Source organism: Pelecanus crispus, chromosome 18, assembly GCF_030463565.1.
Source record: "Pelecanus crispus isolate bPelCri1 chromosome 18, bPelCri1.pri, whole genome shotgun sequence".
NCBI classification, from domain to species: Eukaryota; Metazoa; Chordata; class Aves; order Pelecaniformes; family Pelecanidae; genus Pelecanus; species Pelecanus crispus.
Genome location: NC_134660.1, coordinates 7,121,338 through 7,142,296, shown reverse-complemented (window position 1 = coordinate 7,142,296; position 20,959 = coordinate 7,121,338). Strand labels below are relative to the sequence as shown.

Genomic DNA, 20,959 nt, shown 5'->3' with positions numbered 1-20,959 from the left:
GCCCAGCTGCTCTCCAGAGATGGAGGGCTGAGGTAATTCACAAGTTAGGATTGGTACCGGCCACGCTCCGGCTGCACAGTGGAGTCCCCACCGCCTGTGAATCCAGCACCCGCATAGGCCACTGCAGCTCCAGGAGAGCACCCAGTGCCCAAAGACCCACTTGCTGGACACCACCCCACTCACAGGCGGATGGTGACTGGGCAGATGCCAGCAGTGCACAGAGCATTCCCACGGCAACTTGGGCTCTCTGCAGTCCAGTCACCCCCTGCCTTCTCATGTTCTCCTTTCACGTGTCCGTCGTCCCTGAATTTGGGCAAATGACTTCTGGCTTCACGCGTACTGTCAACATTTAGCAATGCTTTTCAATTATACTTGAAAATTTCTTTTCAGACCTTGGCCTTCAGCCCCGGCTTATGCTCTAAATCCTGGCATCCCTCGGGCATCTGTGGTCTTCTGGGGGCAGCAAAGGAAGTCCTGAAGGCACTGCTCTGCTCCAAATGATGGCTCAGGCACACAGTGCCCCGTGGACCATGTGAGGTTCCCCTCATGCTCGTCCTGCCCACAGTTCAGGGCAGAGGCACCGTGTTTGTGCATCTCACCGGGCGCTGGGCACCTTTGGCGCTACAGGACAGGCACCAACCCAAGCATGGCACAAATGCTATGGCTAATTCACGGCAAAGGTCACTTTGCTCTGCAGCCATGAGCCCGTTTTGGAGCCAGTTTTGAAGTGACCCTGTCAGACTTGGGGGCAGCCCCTGGACTCTTCCCACAGAGGCCACCTCTGCAACCTTCTCCCCCCGCTACCAAAGCCTTGCCACGTAAGCCCAATAGAGTGGGTCCAACGGGGTTTGAGGCATAATTAGATGAATAGACATTTCAACAGAAAAGAAACAGTCCAGGCTTCAGTAAGGGGTGGACGTAACTTTGCATAACCTTCAGAAAAATGCTGCTGTTGGTCACGCTTTAAGATGTGGAAGAAATGCTCCAAAACTACAGCCATCTAATGTCCTTGGCAGATCTTTCTGATGCCTTTATCAAGTGGAGTGGATGGAGCTAGTTATGGTGGTTTCCTTATTTTTGTCATCATCAGGTCTTAACTGCTGTTTCTCACGTTCTCCCTGGGTGTCTCTGACCCCCGCGGGGCACTTTCCCAAAGGATTCTGGCTGGCAGGTCCCTGAGGGGACCGATACCCGCTCTGATGGAGTGCAGGCTTGCAATTTTGCCTTCTGTTTTGCACAGACGCTGCACAGTCCAGGCGTGAGAGCTACCCGAGCTTTTCTCCAAAACCCCAATAAGATCATAGGTCTGCGAGTGCGCACAGAGTTTTAGGTCATTGTGCTCGTGTTCTGGCTCAGGCTCTTGCCTTACATATGTCTGGGGTCAAGCTGGAAAGGCAAGTCAGTGAGTCGGTGAGTGAAGGTCAGACTGAGGGCTCATGGCAATAGTCCGGGTTCAACAAAGTCCAGCGATCACCAGGTGCGTTCATAGAGACGAGGCACGTCTCAAGTCAAGCTGGGAAGTCACGCGCACGTAAGGGTCCAGACTGAGATCAGTGGTGTCCATGGCCAGATCCAGGCACAGATGTGTCACCGCTAGAGATGTAACTCAGGTCGGGGCCAAGCACTAGCACTTAAGCTTGAAAGCTGCTCCCACGGGAAGGGGAGTTGGCTCTGGCTGAAGCCTCCCGGCAGCACCATCTGGCAATGACCTCAGCAAGGGCAACAAAGGGAAGGGCACAGCCCTCAGTTACGCTACCTTTAAGCTGGGTCGCAGACAAGGCAGGCTAGGATGGAGGATGATACACTTAGGTCCCTTACAAAACAGCTGCAGCCTCTGTCGCAAAGAGGGACTGTGCCTGACCTCCCTCATGAAACAGCAGCAGAGTTTGTGCGATTTGGCCCCGACCGAATCACATATCCCTGCCTTCCTAGGCATAGTTGCTGGGCACTCCGACTCAGTTTTGTATGGAGGACATGGAAGTCCTGCTGCTTGAACACCAAAGGAGTCCTCAGCTCTTTGGCTCTTCCCTGTGCCGCCCACAGAGTCAGTCCTACATCTCACAGCCGAGCAACATCTGGACCCTGGTCCCTTCAGTTCAATACCCATTGGGTGTGAGGTCTCAGCCCCTGCCCCACTCAGCAGCAGGCTGAGTGGTGGCATTGGCGTGGACATGAGGAGCCTGTGTCCCACCCCAGTCACCGGCAACACTGCATCATAAGGGGATACATTCAGGGACGACGGCCTGCACGCGGCGGGCAGGATTCATTGGTGTTTTTCTCCCTGTACAGAAAAGCAAGAAATGGAGGACGCAGGAGGCAGAGACTGCGTTTCAGTTCTCTGAGCACCTACCTCTCTGCCACGCTGAATCCACATCTTTTCCGTTCGAGATTCCTTTCCAGCTACCATTCCTGCTGTGACCTGCACATGCCCTCCTAACGAGGGTCACACAAGCACAGAGTGACACACGCGTGCTGACGCATGCCTGCACGGAACCATGCAGTAATCTCTACGCTCACGTAAGGCCAGGAAAACATCAGCAGCTGTGGACTCTGCCGAGGAGATGCTGGGGACCACTTTGACAAGACCTCTCACATGGCCGTCCTTGGGCATCTGGACGAGAGGCACGAGAGCGGTGCCCCTTTCCTGACAACTTTGCCACAAACAAGCCCACAGCAATGACCCAGGTGCACATCACCTGCCTGCACAGGCTGCCACCAGATCCCCAACAGCCAGGGACTGCAGTGCTAGGAAGACCCTGGTCTGCCAGTGAGGAGCAGAGCTCGGGCTGGTGTCACGGGTGGAGTGAAAGAGAAGCAAAAATATACTTTATTGGTATAAAACAGTGAGTTAACAAAGTTCAATGGTAAATGCGACAGTGGTTTAACAAGACTCGATGGCAAGGTGCACTTGATTATTTACTGCATAGAGGACAGGGTCAGACAAAACTGTCAGGGAGACCCTCCCGTTGAGTCGTGAGGTTCAGAAAGGACCCCCTTGCTTCCTAAACCCCTTCCACAGAGAGGAGCCTAGGTGCGGCTGGATCCAATCCTAGTCCCAGACTTGGTCAACGGTTTATGTCGAAAGGATTATATATGTGCAATCAATCCTTTATATCACTTAGCTAAGCTTTCAAAGTTTAGCATGCTATTAGTCACTTACGGAGAATCTCTTTGGGCAAGGAATCTCTCAGCCTCGAGGAGTGACCTTGAGAGGCGTCCCTACTCAAGGGAAGATCCTGGCGTGCCGCCCGCTGCCGCGCAGGAGAGCTCAAAGGGCTCTTGGGCTGCTCACTATTGATGGGGTAAGACGATTGGCTTCTAGGCATATTTGCATGCCGACTGCAGGTGTTAGTTTCTTCCAAACGTGGCTTGAGTCGGACACCAACCAGCACTGTGGTTAGGTGGACACATTGCCATGAGTTAGCCATAGCATTTGTGCCATGCTTGGGTTGGTGCCTGTCCTGTAGCGCCAAAGGTGCCCAGCGCCCGGTGAGATGCACAAACACGGTGCCTCTGCCCTGAACTGTGGGCAGGACGAGCATGAGGGGAACCTCACATGGTCCACGGGGCACTGTGTGCCTGAGCCATCATTTGGAGCAGAGCAGTGCCTTCAGGACTTCCTTTGCTGCCCCCAGAAGACCACAGATGCCCGAGGGATGCCAGGATTTAGAGCATAAGCCGGGGCTGAAGGCCAAGGTCTGAAAAGAAATTTTCAAGTATAATTGAAAAGCATTGCTAAATGTTGACAGTACGCGTGAAGCCAGAAGTCATTTGCCCAAATTCAGGGACGACGGACACGTGAAAGGAGAACATGAGAAGGCAGGGGGTGACTGGACTGCAGAGAGCCCAAGTTGCCGTGGGAATGCTCTGTGCACTGCTGGCATCTGCCCAGTCACCATCCGCCTGTGAGTGGGGTGGTGTCCAGCAAGTGGGTCTTTGGGCACTGGGTGCTCTCCTGGAGCTGCAGTGGCCTATGCGGGTGCTGGATTCACAGGCGGTGGGGACTCCACTGTGCAGCCGGAGCGTGGCCGGTACCAATCCTAACTTGTGAATTACCTCAGCCCTCCATCTCTGGAGAGCAGCTGGGCCCTGCCAGGTGCTGGAGGACTGTGTGAGGTACCCATCTCATCTGGCCATGCCTGTGGGCGCTGGCCATGGATCCTAGGTTAGGTAATGGAGGGGAGGGGAAGGCGGAGATGAGGCTGTGGGCTGCGGGCTGCATTATTGTTTCCCCATTCCCACTCCTGCCACCCTTTGGAGCCGTCCCCTCAGTGATGGCCACTAGCTGTGGAGTAGCCAGGGATGTCTTTGTTAGCTCCAAGGGAAAGGGCACAAACCAAAATGCGCTGCAGTGAGTCCCACCCTCGTCTTCCTCCACCTTTTCCCTGAGCACACTGGAAGAGTTGCCACAGAAGGAAGGAGGACTCGGAGGCCCAGGCTCGGATGCAGCACAACTTTAATGAGTGTAAAGAAGAAAAGGAGGTGCTTCACAGGGAGCAGCACCACAGGGGCAGCCACTAAGATGCGGTGGAGCTCCTGCAGGGCGTCCGTCTGCCTGCCCTGCAGAGGCAGGGAGGCCAACGTAGACGTCCCCGCTCGGCTGGCTCCGGGAGGTGGCGACAGGGAAGGTAAGGAAGAGAGAGAAGAGAGAAGAAGAATGAAGCTATGGCCCGAAGCTCTAAATATAATGCCCCGACGCTCTATCTCCTGCCGAGCACCATGTTCTGAGGTCTTGCAGGTTCTTGCCCAAGGACGTTGCCAGCGGCTTTAGCAGGGTTGACATCTGCTGCCACGATAGCAGCTGGTGATGCAGGAGAGGTCACAGCAGCCAGAGTTGATGGGCACTCCGTCACAGCTGAGGATGCTGCCAACCGCAGCGGAGGTGGAGGATCCCACAACGGTGTTCTGTGGGAAGGAGCTGAGGATGGGGCCAGGAAGAATCACCACCACGGGGGAGGGCTCAATGACAACGGTGGAGTTCTGGCACTGGCGGACACAGGGCTCATTGCAGCTGTTGGCCAGCGGGGTCGGGCCGCAGGGCTGGCAGGGCAGGCAGGGCTGGCATGGCTGGCACTTGTCGGAGCAGGACATGTCTTGTGGCTGGCGGTGCACCTGGGAGAGAGGGCAGGGAGGAAGCAGAGCACAGGGACACCTGAGGAACAGCCGGAAAGCCCACCAAAATGAAACTGAGACACCTGCCGTGTGGGGATGTTGCGAGTGTGCAGGGGGGAACAAGGGCTGCTTTGCCTGAGCCCAGCGGGGTGCTTCAAAGAGCAGCCAGGCCCAGGGATGCTCCTGCCTAGCCTGCAGCCAAAAAGCTACCTCAGCCCAGCCTCAGCCTATCTCCATGACAGACCGTCTCGCCTCTGCTCTCTCCCACGGCCACGGTCGCAGAGCGCTAACAGAAGACCAAGGAGCAGGTATCCACTGAGATGTCCCTGAAGGCAAGACCCGCTCCTACAGGAGGAGGTGGAGGAGGAAAGGGCGTTCCAACTCACCTGGTTCGTAAGGAGAAGGAGGTGACAGAAGTGGTTGAGGGAGCAACCAGCTGGGCTGGCTTTTATACTGGTCTCACACTGCCTCAGGGGCCAAAGGCAGCTGCTGCTGCTGCATAAGCAGCAATTTTCCTGCACGCTCCTAATGAACGGAAACATCCCAGGTAATGACATGGCATGTGTTGCTGTTTCCCTTTACACTGCCTTTGCATTTCCTGGTTTATGCCACGGCCATTCCCTCATGGACGCTTGTTTTGAGTGCTGGGACGAGAGGTCCCGTGCTTTCTGGGGCAAGTATGCCTCGGTGCGGGCAGAAGACACAGACTAGATGCCAGACGGCTCCAGTGGAGGTAGCTGATGCCAGCCTGGGCACTCTGGTAGGCTTTTTTTTACGAGCCTGCTGACAGGAAGGGCCCCAGGTGCTCCTAGCCCTGCAATCTTTGGCTCGTCCCCCAAGGGCTCCTTGTGAGTATGTGCCCTATCCTCCTCTCTCCTTCCCTCCCAGCTCACTCACTCCAACAGTCAGTAGCTGTTGTCTTCCTAGGCAGGCGCGTTGCACTTCAGGTTTTCAACTCTCTTTCACCTTAAGCTGGCCTCAGGAGGAAGCTGTCGACCTCCTTGGCCTCCTCCTCTCTCTGGGCAGTCCCTGAGACTCCTCTAGCAGTGCTACCTGTGCACCTGCCTTGCTCAGAGCGCCCCGTCCCTGCTCTGGCAGGGGGGTCCCCAGCAGCTGCTCGGTCACATCCCTTCCTATCGCCTCTGCCCGCGTGTGCTCAGCTGCAATAATGTGCTTGTGAGTGTGATTGTGTAACAGTCTGTGCCGTTATTTGCATGCACATCTATGTGCTTGCATGCTCGTGCGTACGCACACCGGTGTGCCTCTGGTGAGATCATGTTGCTGTGCACATGCGTATTTTTGTGCACGGGTGAGAGTTCTTGTATGCAACTGCACGTGCCTGTGTCCTTGTGCACGTTTGCTTGCGTCTGTGCGTCTGTGTGTATCTTTGTGCACACCTGTGCGTGTTGGGTACGTACGTGTTGGTGCGTGCGTGTGTGTTTGCAGTTGTGCCTGCCCTCACGCCCGGGCCCAGCCATTCCAAGGCTTGTAGTGACATCCCTCCACAACAGGGCCAGGCACTGAAACGCTGTCAGCCCCTTGTTGCCTGGGGCACCTGGACCCTGGTCCCTTTAGTCCGATACCCAGTTGTTGCGAGGTCTCGTCCCCTGCCTCACTCAGCACCAGGCTGATGAGCTGCAGAAGTGCATCTGGCATTGGCACGTACCAATTGGGCAGGTACCACTGGGAGCCTGTGTCCCAGCCCAGTCACCGGCAGCACTGCATCATAAGGGGATCGATTCGGGGACAACGGCCTGCATCGGCGGGCAGGCTTTCTTGCCCTTCCTGCCTGTACACAGACCAAGAAATGGAGGGCACAGAAGGCAGAGCCTGCATTGCAGTTCTCTGAGCACCTCTCTGCCAGGCCAAAGGCAACACCATTCAGCTATAGGTGGGCTCCTTCTGGCAAGAGCAACCTGCTGCTCTGCGGTGTCCACGGACAAACCAGGGGAGGGTCCCCCTGCTGTGATGGTCACACAAGCACAGAGTGACACACGCGTGCTGACGCATGCCTGCACGGAACCATGCAGTAATCTCTACGCTCACGTAAGGCCAGGAAAACATCAGCAGCTGTGGACTCTGCCGAGGAGATGCTGGGGACCACTTTGACAAGACCTCTCACATGGCCGTCCTTGGGCATCTGGACGAGAGGCACGAGAGCGGTGCCCCTTTCCTGACAACTTTGCCACAAACAAGCCCACAGCAATGACCCAGGTGCACATCACCTGCCTGCACAGGATGCCACCAGCACCTGATCTGAGTCTTCTGCCTGCTCTGACGTGTGTCTGCCCCGCAGATCCTCGGGCCTCTCATCCTGGCACTTACAGAAGCCTTCCTATGGGAGAGCACGTGGCATCAGCCAGGAAATGACAAGGCGGCGGTGCAGGAAACCGGGACACAGCCCATACCATTAGCCGGGATGGTTTGCATTTGACATGAGCTTGTCAGAAAATTATTACTTCCACAAAGGGTGCCTCTGGCCCTGAGGCAGTGCAGGACTACTATAAAAGGCAGCCCACCTCTCTGCTCTCTCACCCACTTCTCTCGCCTCCTTCTTCTTGGGAATCAGGTGAGTGCGAAGCCTCTTCTCCTCCTCCTTCAAGATCAGGTCTTGCCTTGGTGTGTGTCTCCGCTGGTAAGGGCTGTCCTAGCCCAGGGCTGGCAGCTGCTTCCCATGGGAGAGGGAAGGGGGGAGAAGGTCTTCCGCAGAGAGAGGCTGGGACTTAGTTGAGGTGGCTCCTGGGCTTTGGGATGGGTAGCGTATGCTGAGCCAGGAGGTGCCTTGGCTCCACTGTGGATGGGTGCAGCGCTGCTCCTCACGTGTCCCTGGGCTTTGCTTCCCCCTGCCCTCTCTCCCAGGTGCACCTCTGGCCCAGAGACATGTCCTGCTACAACCAGTGCCAGCCATGCCTGCCCTGCCAGCCCTGCGGCCCGACCCCGCTGGCCAACAGCTGCAATGAGCCCTGTGTCCGCCAGTGCCAGCCTTCCACCATCGTCATCCAGCCCTCCCCCGTGGTGGTGACCCTGCCCGGACCCATCCTCAGCTCCTTCCCGCAGAACACCGTTGTGGGCTCCTCCACCTCTGCTGCCGTTGGCAGCATCCTCAGCTGTGACGGAGTGCCCATCAACTCTGGCTGCTGTGACCTCTCCTGCATCACCAGCTGCTATCGTGGCAGCAGATGTCAACCCTGCTAAAGCCGCTGGCAACGTCCTTGGGCAAGAACCTGCAAGACCTCAGAACATGGTGCTCGGCAGGAGATAGAGCGTCGGGGCATTATATTTAGAGCTTCGGGCCATAGCTTCATTCTTCTTCTCTCTTCTCTCTCTTCCTTACCTTCCCTGTCGCCACCTCCCGGAGCCAGCCGAGCGGGGACGTCTACGTTGGCCTCCCTGCCTCTGCAGGGCAGGCAGACGGACGCCCTGCAGGAGCTCCACCGCATCTTAGTGGCTGCCCCTGTGGTGCTGCTCCCTGTGAAGCACCTCCTTTTCTTCTTTACACTCATTAAAGTTGTGCTGCATCCGAGCCTGGGCCTCCGAGTCCTCCTTCCTTCTGTGGCAACTCTTCCAGTGTGCTCAGGGAAAAGGTGGAGGAAGACGAGGGTGGGACTCACTGCAGCGCATTTTGGTTTGTGCCCTTTCCCTTGGAGCTAACAAAGACATCCCTGGCTACTCCACAGCTAGTGGCCATCACTGAGGGGACGGCTCCAAAGGGTGGCAGGAGTGGGAATGGGGAAACAATAATGCAGCCCGCAGCCCACAGCCTCATCTCTGCCTTCCCCTCCCCTCCATTACCTAACCTAGCATCCATGGCCAGCGCCCACGGGCACGGCCAGATGAGATGGGTACCTCACACAGTCCTCCAGCACCTGGCAGGGCCCAGCTGCTCTCCAGAGATGGAGGGCTGAGGTAATTCACAAGTTAGGATTGGTACCGGCCACGCTCCGGCTGCACAGTGGAGTCCCCACCGCCTGTGAATCCAGCACCCGCATAGGCCACTGCAGCTCCAGGAGAGCACCCAGTGCCCAAAGACCCACTTGCTGGACACCACCCCACTCACAGGCGGATGGTGACTGGGCAGATGCCAGCAGTGCACAGAGCATTCCCACGGCAACTTGGGCTCTCTGCAGTCCAGTCACCCCCTGCCTTCTCATGTTCTCCTTTCACGTGTCCGTCGTCCCTGAATTTGGGCAAATGACTTCTGGCTTCACGCGTACTGTCAACATTTAGCAATGCTTTTCAATTATACTTGAAAAGGTGTAGGCATGGAAGGAGAGGTGGTGTGGTCGCTCTGTATTTTGTGGAGTGTTTTGACTGTATATAGCTCAATTGTGGTGATGATAATTTCGAGTGCTTATGGGTCAGGATGTGGGGGAAGGGCAACAAGGCAGCTGTCCTGCTGGGAGTCTGCTATAGACCACCGAACCAGGATGCAGAGATAGATGAAGCATTCTACAAGCAGCTGGCAGAAGTCTCGCAATCGCTAGCCCTTGTTCTCGTGGGGGACTTCAACTTGCCAGACATGTGCTGGAAATACAACACAGCAGAGAGGGAACAGTCTAGGAACTTCCTAGAGTTTGTGGAGGATAACTTCCTGGTGCAGCTGGTAAGTGAGCCTATCAGCGGAGGTGCCTCACGTGACCTGCTGCTTACAAACAGAGGAGGACTCATAGGAGTTGTTATCGTTGGAGGCCGTCTTGGGCTTAGCGACCATGATATGATAGAGTTGTCGTCTGTTGGTGATGTAAAGAGGAGGGGCAGCAAAACTGTTACCATGGACTTCCGGAGGGCAGACTTTGGCCTGTTCAGGGCCCTGGTTGGGAAAGTCCCTTGGGAGGCAGTCCTGAAAGGCAAAGGGGTCCAGGAAGGCTGGACCTTCTTCAGGAAGGAAGTCTTAAAGGTGCAGGAGTGGGCTGTCCCCATGTGCCATAAGACCAACCGGCGGGGAAGATGACCAGCCTGGCTGAACAGGGAGCTTTTGTGGGGACTCAAGGAAATAAGGAGAGTTTACCACCTTTGGGAGAAGGGGCGGGCAACTCAGGAAGAGTACAGGGATCTTGTTAGGTCATGCAGGGAGGAAATTAGAAAAGCAAAAGCCCAGCTAGAACTCAGTCTGGCCACTGTTGTAGAAGATAACAAATATGTTTTTATAAGTGCATCAACAATAAAAGGAGAGCCAAGGAGAATCTCCATCCTTTGCTTGATGTGCGGGGGAAATTGTCACTAAGGATAAGGAAAAGGCTGAGGTACTTAATGCCTTCTTTGCCTCTGTGTTTAACAGCCAGACCAGTTATCCCACCTGAGCTGGAAGACAGGGACGAGGAGCAGAATGGAGCCCTCATAGTCCAGGAGGAAGCAGTTAACGACCTGCTACACCACCTGGATGTTCACAAGTCTATGGGGCCAGATGGGATCCAACCAGGAGTATTGAGGGATCTGGCAGAGGAGCTTTCCAAGCCACTCTCCATCATCTCTCAGCAGTCCTGGTTAACAGGGGAGGTCCCTGATGACTGGAGGCTTGCCAGTGTGACGCCCATCTACAAGAAGGGCTGGAAGGAGGACCCGGGAAACCACAGGCCTGTCAGCCTGACCTCGGTGCCGGGAAAGATTATGGAGAGGTTCATCTTGAGTGAACTCAACAGGCAAGTGCAGGTCAACCAGGGGATCAGGCCCAGCCAGCATGAGTTCATGAAAGGCAGGTCCTGCTTGACCAACCTGATCTCCTTTGATGACCTGGTGAGCCACCTGGTAGATGAAGGAAAGGCTGTGGATGTCATTTACCTGGGATTTAGCAAAGCTTTTGACACCGTCTCCCACAATATTCTCCTTGGGAAGCTGGCAGCTCATGGCTTGGACAGGAGTAGTCTTCGCTGGGTGAAAAAATGGTTGGGTGGCCGAGCCCAGAGAGTTGTGGTGAATGGAGTTAAATCCAGTTGGTGGCCAGTCATGAGCGGTGTTCCCCAGGGCTCCGTTTTGGGGCCAGTCTTGTTTAATATCTTTATCAACGATCTGGATGAGGGGATTGAGTGCACCCTCAGGAAGTTTGCAGATGACACCAAACTGGGTGGGAGTGTCGATCTGCTGGAGGGTAGGATGGCACTGCAGAGGGACCTGGACAGGCTGGATCAATGGGCCCAGGCCAACTGTATGAGTTTTAACAAGGCCAAGTGCTGGGTCCTGCACTTGGGTCACAACAACCCCATGCAACGCTACAGGCTTGGGGAAGAGTGGCTGGAAAGCTGCCCGGCAGAAAAGGACCTGGGGGTGCTGGTAGACAGCTGGCTGAACATGAGCCAGCAGTGTGCCCAGGTGGCCAAGAAGGCCAGCAGCATCCTGGCTTGTGTCAGGAATAGTGTGGCCAGCAGGACTAGGGAAGTGATTGTCCACGTGTACTGAGCAGTGGTGAGGCCATACCTGGAATACTGTGTCCAGTTTTGGGCCTCTCAATACAAGAAAGACATTGAGGTGCTGGAGCGTGTCCAGAGAAGGACAACAAAGCTGGTGAAGGGTCTGGAGCACAGGCCTTCTGAGGAGCGGCTGAGGGAACTGGGATTTTTCAGCCTGGAGAAGAGAAGGCTGAGGGGAGACCTTATCACTCTCTACAACTACCTGAAAGGAGGTTGTAGTGAGGTGGGTGTTGGTCTCTTCTCCCAAGTAGCTAGCGATAGGACAAGTGGAAATGGGCTCAAGCTGCACCAGGGGAGGTTTAGATTGGATATTAGGAAAAATTTCTTCACGGAAAGGGTAGTCAAACATTGGAACAGGCTGCCCAGAGAGGTGGTGGAGTCACCATCCCTGGAGGCATTCAAAAAATGGGTAGACATGGCACTTTGGTTCATGGTTTAGTCTAGTCTACCCTTAATTGTTTTAGTGTGGACTTGGTAGTGTAGGTTACTGGTTGGACTGGATGATCTTCAAGGTCTTTTCCAACCTAAACGATTCTATGATTCTATGATTATTTGCAATCTCCAGCTGCAATTTTTATTAGGTGAGGCCTTCCTTCAGTTAGAAGGGGTGCACTCAATCCCCTCATCCAGATCGTTAATAAAGATATTAAACAAGACTGGCCCCAATACTGAGCCCTGGAGAACACCACTCATGACTGGCCACCAGCTGGATTTAACTCCATTCACCACAACTCTCTGGGCTCGGCACCCAGCCAGTTTTTAATCCAATGAAGACTACACCCATCCAAGCCATAAGCCGCCAGCTTCCTAAGGAGAATGCTATGGGAGGCTGTGTCAAAAGCTTTACGGAAGTCCAGGTAGATGACATCCACAGTCTTTCCATCATCTACCAGGCGGCTCACCAGGTCATCAAAGGAGATCAGGTTGGTCAAGCACAACCTGCCTTTCGTGAACCCATGCTGGCTGGGCCCGATCCCCCAGTTGATCTGCACATGCCTGTTGAGCGTACTCAATATGAACCGTCCCATACTCTTTCCGGGCACGGAGGTCAGGCTGACAGGCCTGTACTTCCCCACATTCCTTCCGGCCCTTCTTGTAGATGGGCATCACACTGGCAAGCCTCCAGTCATCAGGGACCTCCCCTGTTAACCAGGACTGCTGATAGATGATGGAGAGTGGCTTGGAAAGCTCCTCTGCCAGCTCCCTCAGTACTCTCGGCATGATCACCTGCATGATCACCTGTACTAAGCTAATTCGTCCCCAGAATGCATTCTCTTTAAAGAAAGGTGAACATAAATGGAATTTAAGAATGCTATAAAAATAAGAAATTTCAGTGGCTTTTTTTCCAGTTCAGCTACTCCAGACCTGTGCAGCTCTTGACAGCTGGAAGAAGATAATGAGATTTTTTAAAAAAAAATGTGGTCCTTTTTGACTCTGAGCCATGCTGTTCTCCCTTGTGTGATTTTATTCTTTCCAAGAATAATTGCAATTTCACAGTTCTCAGAAAGGTGTCAAATGGGAGTCTTGTCCACGTTCTTTCCTGACTGTGTTCCTGGTCCTGTCCTCCACCTTTTTCTTGCTTTTCTTTATGTTTCTCAAGGGCATCATATTGTCCTGTTTGGAGTAGCTTTGTCCTGTCCTTTGGTGGGTTTGACCTTGGCTGGCTGCCAGATACCCACCCACTCTTTCTCAATCCCCTTCCTCAACAAGACAGGGGGAGAAAATAAGGTGAAAAAACTCATGGGTCAAGATAAAGACAGGGAGATCAAATACCAGTTGCCCTCACAGGCAAAACAGACTCAACTTGGGGAAGTTTAATGTAAATTATTACCAATTAAAAATAGAATAGGATGGTGAGAAACAAAGACAAAAAAAATACCAAACCCACACAACCAAAAAAAAAAACAAACCACCAACCCCAACTAAAACCAGTTTTAGATATTTCGGTATGCTTTTCAATGATACTTGACAATTTCTTTGACACCCACCCTCAGCTCCAGGTAGTGATTTAAACACTTGTCACCCTCAGGTAATCACCATCTCCCAGGTACAGAGGAAGGAAGGAAGGACTCCTGAAGGCAGCGCTGGGCTTGAAACAAGGGCTTAGGCACGCAGGGTCCCATGGACCAGGCAATGCTCCCCTCACTCTCCTCCTACCTACCGTTCTGGGAAGATTCACATCCATACTCATCATCGAGGCAATGGGCACCTTTTTCCTGTGCCCAGAGACCAAGGCTTCAATTCTTCACCTCTGAGACCCGCAAGCAGTGGTGCTGGGTGATTCACCAGTGCCAGGGCATCTCCATCTCCTCACCCTGCCTGGGACGCCAGAGCCTTGTTCCAGGAGGAGTCTGCAGACTCCTCCAACAGACCTCACATACTGACAGGATCTGCAGCCAAATAATGGAGGGCAGGTCAGTGCCAACACGGTAGGAAACCTCTCCCCGTGCTAAGCTTTGCTAGCCAAAATGCTAGGCTGGGTGGAAGGCTGGGTGGAGGGCTGGCACAGCCCCTGAGTGTGTACTTGGGGACCCAGGAGCCGTCCAACATGACAGGGAATTGGAAGTGGGGTGTAACATTCTCATAGAGGCTTCTTGTGTTCCTCACCCTGCCGTAGGTGTCCTGGTCCCAGCACACAAGGACCAGGCACTACAGACTGTTCTCTGGAGGCTCTGGGCAACGGGAAGACAGGGAGCTGGGGCACAGCACAGCTCCCCTCTGGGGGCACCCTGGCAGGAGGTGACAGGCATTTTTGCACAGTGGGATCCACACTGAGCTGAGGTGCATGCTGAGACCAACACTCTTGTTTATGTGTGAGAAAGTCAGAAAACCACCTCCCAGCCCCAAGACCAGAGCTTCTGGAAATGACTGAGTGGGGAAGGCGAAGGAAGAAGTGAGGAAGAGAATATATTTGTTCTTATCTTGCCTGAAACACTCCCTCACTGGTTCTGCCTGCTCTGGCAGTGAATCATTTTTGTTCCTCAGCCAACAGCCCACTCAACCTCTTCATGGAGGACCCCCTGGGGGTGATCCTGCAGATGGCCATGTGGAAGAATCATCCCCTGAGCTCTCCACAGACACAACATGCATCCAGCTTTCCAGCTGTAAGTGTAGACAAGGAAGCACAGAAGATGTGATCATGTTAACTGAGTAGGTTAATGCAGGACCTCTGTCTGCACTTCTCAGTGACCATCCACCTTTCCATCCCTCTCAAGCACAGGACATGTCTTTTCTTCAGTTTCTTCAGTTGCCTCATCCTCCTTGCCTCCTGATTCTCCCTGTTCTGTCTCCTTCTCACACACCTCAATGTGATACAGCCTAAGCTCTGCCTGTCACTCCAAAAGGCTTCACTGCTAACATATACACTTTTACTCCCTCAGAAAGGAAATCTCAGCTAAAACTTTGTAGCCACCACGGCGGGTTTTGTCAGCCTCCAACACATCTGGTCTCTGAGGTCAGCTCTTTGCTCCACCTAATGGACACAGCATGACACTGCACACAGGAAAATGCTCATTCCTAGAAATGGTGTGAACAGCTGTTTTCTGTCAGGAAACTGAGGCACAGGGATTCCCCCATCAAAGCAATGGTGATTCCCCTGAGATGGAGGAGAGATATTAAAAGCAATGGAACAGCCTGGGGCAGACTGTCAGGCAACAGAAGGCTGTTGGGAGCCTTCCAGCATCTTAAGTGTCATGGTGATCTCAATGAGCCCAACCATTCCCCATCAAGCGAGGTGTCCATGATGATTTTCTCTGGCCATATAGTACCCAGCTGGACATGAGGTCTGCATCCTGGGAGTGGAGAAGGTCCCCTTCAAGCCCACCCATGTCCACCTTGTCCATAGGTACTGTCTAGATGGAGATCGGACCAGGCACAGGCAGAATTTCCCCAGGGACTGGCTGGACTCAGGACTCTCTTCCCAAAGGCCTCTTTCCAGCTTTGACAAAGCTCAGATCTTCAATACCTTATCTCTGCTTAGCAAAGATTGGTGAGTTACTCCTGAGGTATGAACTTAACTTCCTTTGAGCTCCCAAAAGTGTCTTTACAGCAAGTGTCTGGTTTAATCATTCATTCAGCCTCCTGGACCTTACATCAACACCAAAGGTTCTGTGTTTGGGTTGAGAAAGATATGTACAACAAGCTCTTCATCTCAAAACTAGTCACTGTGACGAATGCTTGGAGGTGTTGGTAACCTCTAGTTCTCTTTCTCATCCTGATGTAGAACTTGAACTCCTAACTTTTTGAGATTAAGTCCTAGCAGAAACAGGAATGCCTTGGGAGGAGATTATGAAAGTGGAGGATTGTGTATTTGAACTCGTTTACAAAGTAACCAAACAAGAAACCACTTTTCTTTCTTACAGGAAGAAGCTAACAGTAATATGTCAGATGGGTGTTCTTGTTCTAACACTGCTCAGGGTCTCCACGGCTGTTAGTGGTGTCAAAAAATGCCACAACAGAAGAAGTCTCTACCCACTGCGAGGCAGAAATGACCAGTCTCTGCAGCAGGACCGAGGGCTGTCCGTCTACCTGCAGGCAGGAGCATGTCTGCTGCCTGCCTCCCTGTGCAGAGCAGAAAGGCGCTGCTCCTTGCTGGGAGCCAGCGGGGCCGGTGGCTGCAACCACTCCTTCCCGGGCACCGCTGGACACCACCACCACCACTGTTGTGGGGGATTTCTGACTGCATCCTGGTGGGAGTGTGGGGGTGATTGGGGGCTGAGGGGCGGGAGAAGGTTTCTGCCTGGTGGGCAGCTCCGGAGCTGCGCCAGGGGGACCTCCCAGGGCTGTGGGGCCTCGGCATGCCCAAGGCTGCTGCCAGCAGCAATGCCAGTACCGGTGGCGGGGCCCCGCGGGGTGAGGCGTGCCCGGCCGCAGCCCCGGCTCCTCTCCCCGTGCCTCCCACGCCGCTGTAATACACCGCCGCGTACCCGCGCCGGGGCCGGGAGAGCCGCAGGGAGCTGGACTGGCAGTCTGCCGCCACCGACCGCAGCTCCATGGAGTCTGTAACAATGGACGCGACAAATGCGGCCAGGAAACATGAAATTAATTATTACTCTACCCTTGACTGGTTTAGTGGTGGACTTGTTAGTGTTAGGTTAATGGTTGGACTGGGTGATCTTAAAGGTCTTTTCCAACCTAAACAATTCTATGATTCTGTGGTGACCCTTCACCATTCCCAGAGGAAAGGTAGAGCAGGACAGGCTGAGTAGGCCCCTTTCAGGACCTGTACCTTGGACCTAAGGAAGGTTTCTCCAGAGCCAGTGGCCATGAGACTCTGCCTTGCTTTGTCTCTCCCAAAAAATGCCCTCACAGCCTCAGAACATGTCCTGTGGATGTGGACCCTGACCAGTGCTGGGCTCTGGTGAGGACCTCTAGTGAGGCCCTTATAGGGCAGCATCCCCACAGGCTCTTGGGAGAAAGGAAAATCTGCTGAGAGGCAGGGTAACCACGTTAAGACAGACATGAAATGACACGCTGATAATGTTGATAAAAATTTTCCACCTGCCATTAGCAATTTTTTTGTGTGTTGAAGACAGTGTATTTGCTATTTCCTCACCTCAGCATTTGCAGCTTGTGACAAGTTAGGCTTCTTCCACACTCACACCCCTCTGCAGCAGCATGACTTCCTGCACAGGAGCTCTGACTGGTTCCAGACCCCCACATCTTTCTCTAAGGAGTTTATGGTCACCAGGGAGCTGCAAGGTTTCATGTATTAATTTCTTTGTTTCTTTATTTTCTGCAAACTTGAGGAACACTTGAATCTTTGTCAAGGGGAGCTGTTCTACGTCTTGTGTTTTTTTTACATGTACATGTGGTCTGGCTGAATGGAACTGACCCAACAGCTTCAAATCCAATGCAGTTTCTTTCTTTCCTTTAGGAGGTAACAACCCCCTAAACTTGTCAAAACACTTCAGTTAGGAGCAGCCAGGCAGGGCTGACCAGTGCCTCTTCTCGCTTTGTCACAGTGGGCATTCAGCAACTTGATAACAGTGTCCAGAGGGGCTGGGAGCTGGCCCTAGAACTCCTGCTTTCCAGCAGGGTTTTCTCTACTGTTCCTAGCAAGGGCAGAAGAGCAGGCCAATGCTGTCCCAGCCAAATAACCAGGGTCAGCCCTCTGTCCCCAGCCAGCACAAAGTCCATGGCCCACACCTTGGTGCATGGGTGGCTGCACCAGCGTAGGAGCAAAACCTGCTAATCCTGGGAGAACTGACGAGACGGCACTTGGAGCCTTCCCTCCTCTTTCCAACCACTCTCCGAGTTCTCCACAGAAGGTTTTGAAGTATGGCAAAGAGGCACCATGTGTTTGTGTAATCAGCTCTCTCCAATGAGTCCTGAGGATGATTCACCTTGCAAGGACGTAGCCAGTTAAAAAATTCAGAAATGAATGCACTCTGAAGTTACCATGTACATAACGAGTTGCCATAGGAGCCTGACATTTTGTGACAGGAAATGTTCATCAGAGCTCTGTAAGGTCATCTTTACTCTGATCTACAGCCTGTTCCTCAAGCAAAGCAGAATCAGACCTTCATCTGGGATAAACTGGTTAACCATAATTCACAACAGTAGGGGTATTTTGGCCCTCTAATGCCAACAGGGGCAATGAATTTACCCTGCCACTGCTTGGACCCCCTATTTTCTTCTGGGCAGTCATTTTCTTTAGGCATGACAAAGATGTGCCAAAACAGAATAAGACATTGCTGTCTGTTGAATTGCAAACTGAAGAAAGTCTACATTCCTGAGAGCTGGAGGAGGAGGAAACTGTACATTGTGGATCCAGCTCTGTTGTTTGAGCATATGTCTGGGCAAAGCCTAGTATCCCACAGTCCAGAGAACAGTGGAGGACTGCAGTTTGAACTCCTGGGTTTTCGGTAGGGAGGGGTGACTGTTGAGCTCCAGGTCAAAAGGTTGGGCTTAAGGGTCCATGTCTGTAGGAAAGGTGTGGCCTAGTAGTTAGAACAAGCAGTGCTGGGAGTCACAGTGCCTTGGTCAAATTCTCAAATCTCACAAGGAAGAGTGAGGTCTATAGTTCATAGATGCCCACACCCCCATTCCTCTCTGCTTTCCTGAAGTGTAGGATCCAACATTTAGAGAAGCAGAGCTCAAAAGGGGAGACTTCTATGTTGCCTTTCCTTATTCAGGGGCAAGCAAGCAGTGCCCTACAACAAGAGGAGGACACACATTGAGGCCCAGGAATAGTTCCATGGGAAGACTGAATCCTTTACCTAGTACGGAAAAAATCACCTCCCATCAGTTACTCCCCAGGCACAGCTACTCCAGCACAACTCAAGCCTAGCACAGAGCATTTCTGCCTCTCAGGGGCAAGCAGGTCATTAACCACAAGACCCACAGTACCTCAAGAAGCCAAAAGGCTCCTGACCCCATAGGAAATTATGTCTCCTGGGTCAAGCCTTAGGGGTAGAAATCTTCTGGTGACCAGTGTCTCCCTTCCTGCCCTGGGATCTAGACAGGGGGAACAAATGACCAGCAATTTTCTCTGCTCTTAAGGGGTCAGTCATTGTGGAAGATGAGCCATCCATGGCAGGAGGCAACACAAGAAACCTTGCCCATGGCCATATGGAAGATGGTCTTGGACCTCCCTACAGCCACAATGTTTTTCCAGCTCTGGCCCCAGCTGTGGTCAAAGAGACCCAAAAGGCATGAGCATGTTGACTGAGCTCATGTCTTCTGTCTGCACTTGTCAGTGACTGCTCAATCTTGGAAAAGTCTTCCTCCAAAAACCTCAAGCAATTCTAAGTGATTGCATTTGCTTTACAGGCCACCCAGGAGGTTATGAACATAAAGGGTGTTGCATCAAGAGAGGCTTTGGAAGGTACCCAATTTATTGTTATAAGTCTGGTCGCGTTCAGTACACTGAACTGTCACGATTACGGATTCACAAATAACGTAGGCACCTTTCGTCTAGTCGTGCTGCATGAACTATCACGGCCACACTTAAAGCGTCTGGTCGCGTTCAATGACCACTATCATGGCTAGGCCAATAAATCAAAGCAATTTATTAAAGCAACAGACACACAGGTTCTTTGGATTACCGGTGATAAATTCACTGACTGCAAGGCACATGCAAATACCAAAGCTTAGAATAACACAGATGCATCAAAAGACATAAAAGTGACTCTATAGAGGTTTCTAAATTTCCCGGGGAGGCACTTGGTATAACCAAGTGTTAGATTTTTACCCAAAGGCATCCCGATGCGGGGGAAGAGAGGCTCAGCCTGTCGACTGATCCCAGAGGTCAGAGTAGCACGCAATGGTATCTTCCCTAACATCCCCTCTCTCTTAGGCTAATTTATAGTATTTTTTACCTTTCAGGTGGAGCTTGAGGGACTCTAGTTATACATACTTTATTATGATTGGTGTAAAACTTTCTCGCTTCATTTTAAAGGTATAGGCTAGGAAAAATTCAGAGCGCAGGCTCAGTGAGGAGTGGTCTCACCTTAGAGGCGGGTAGGTTTTGGGATGGAAGTGTATTTTGGTATTATAATGATATTATAATGAGCAAAGTTTACCAAAAGGACAGCATTTTGTCAAAACCATGACAGTTTGTTGGCCCACGGTATCAATTATGCAGCCTATCAGTGCCGTGGTGCTCCTCTGAGTCCCTTATCGCAGAGCTTGGCCATGATGTCTCCACACCACTCCTCCCTCTGGGCAACTCCCCTTACAGCCAGTGCACCAGGCTCCCCTGGTGTTGCCGACATCCAAGGTTGCAGGCTTAGGGAACTCCCTGATGGGATAGATTCCTGGCATCCAGCTGCATTCCACCTGGAAAGCTTCTTCAATGCTTTGCTTTCCTAAAATCGTAAATCTAAGTCTAATGTCTAAGTCACCTCCAGCAATTACTCCACAAAGGGACAGGGAAAGATTTGTCTCATGAACAGAATCAGAATCAAATGTACATGGGACAGAAAAATGCATTCTAGAATTAGCTAGTAATGCCCACATATTGTGACATATTCACTATTTGGTCTCTCAGATGCCCTTTTCTCACAAAACCCTGAACCCTCTCTCACACATCTTTGGGTTTTTACCGAACATGAAGAGAACAAGAACCATTCTCCTACTGGGATCCAGACCACAATGTTCTCACCCTGTTTTTGTGTGAAAATGAAGCTACTTATTCACCTTCCAGTTTCCCACAGACACAGACCATCTCTTTTCTCCAGGTGCCTCATTGTCTTTGCCTCCCTCTGATTCTCTTTCTCCTGTCTCTCCTTCTGACCCAACCCACTCCCACCTTGGCACAAAGACTGAGCTTTGTTGTGTCACCTCAGAAGACCCCACTGCACACACCTGCATGTTTACTCCTTCAGGAAAGAAAATTGAGCTAATCGCTCCTTTTGGTCACCATGGCTGCTTTTGTCACCTTCCACCACAGCTGCTCTCCAGGGCCACTGAAGAGAAATTGCCAAAAGCACTGTGCACAG

General features: G+C 52.7%; 1 protein-coding gene and 1 pseudogene across 1 annotated transcript; one reads left to right on the top strand and one right to left on the bottom strand.

Annotated features, from left to right (window-relative positions):
* Positions 1-4,767: 4,767 nt before the first annotated feature.
* LOC142595294 (feather keratin Cos1-1/Cos1-3/Cos2-1-like) lies at positions 4,768-5,669 on the bottom strand. Its single transcript, XM_075723040.1, has 2 exons — positions 5,499-5,669; positions 4,768-5,112 (listed from the first exon to the last, which is right to left on the bottom strand). The coding sequence occupies exons 1-2, from the start codon at positions 5,667-5,669 to the stop codon at positions 4,768-4,770; spliced, it is 516 nt and encodes a 171-aa protein (XP_075579155.1).
* A 1,878-nt stretch (positions 5,670-7,547) lies between these two features.
* Positions 7,548-8,307, top strand: LOC142595327 (feather keratin Cos1-2-like; annotated as a pseudogene).
* Positions 8,308-20,959: the final 12,652 nt, after the last annotated feature.

Bases quoted from the DNA above. Each gene is read 5' to 3' on its own strand.
- LOC142595294 (XM_075723040.1), bottom strand. From the start codon at position 5,669: ATGTCATTACCTGGGATGTTTCCGTTCATTAGGAGCGTGCAGGAAAAT. The intron at 5,113-5,498 runs GTGAGTTGGAAC...CCTCTCTCCCAG, and splicing joins TCCTTCTCCTTACGAACCAG to GTGCACCGCCAGCCACAAGA.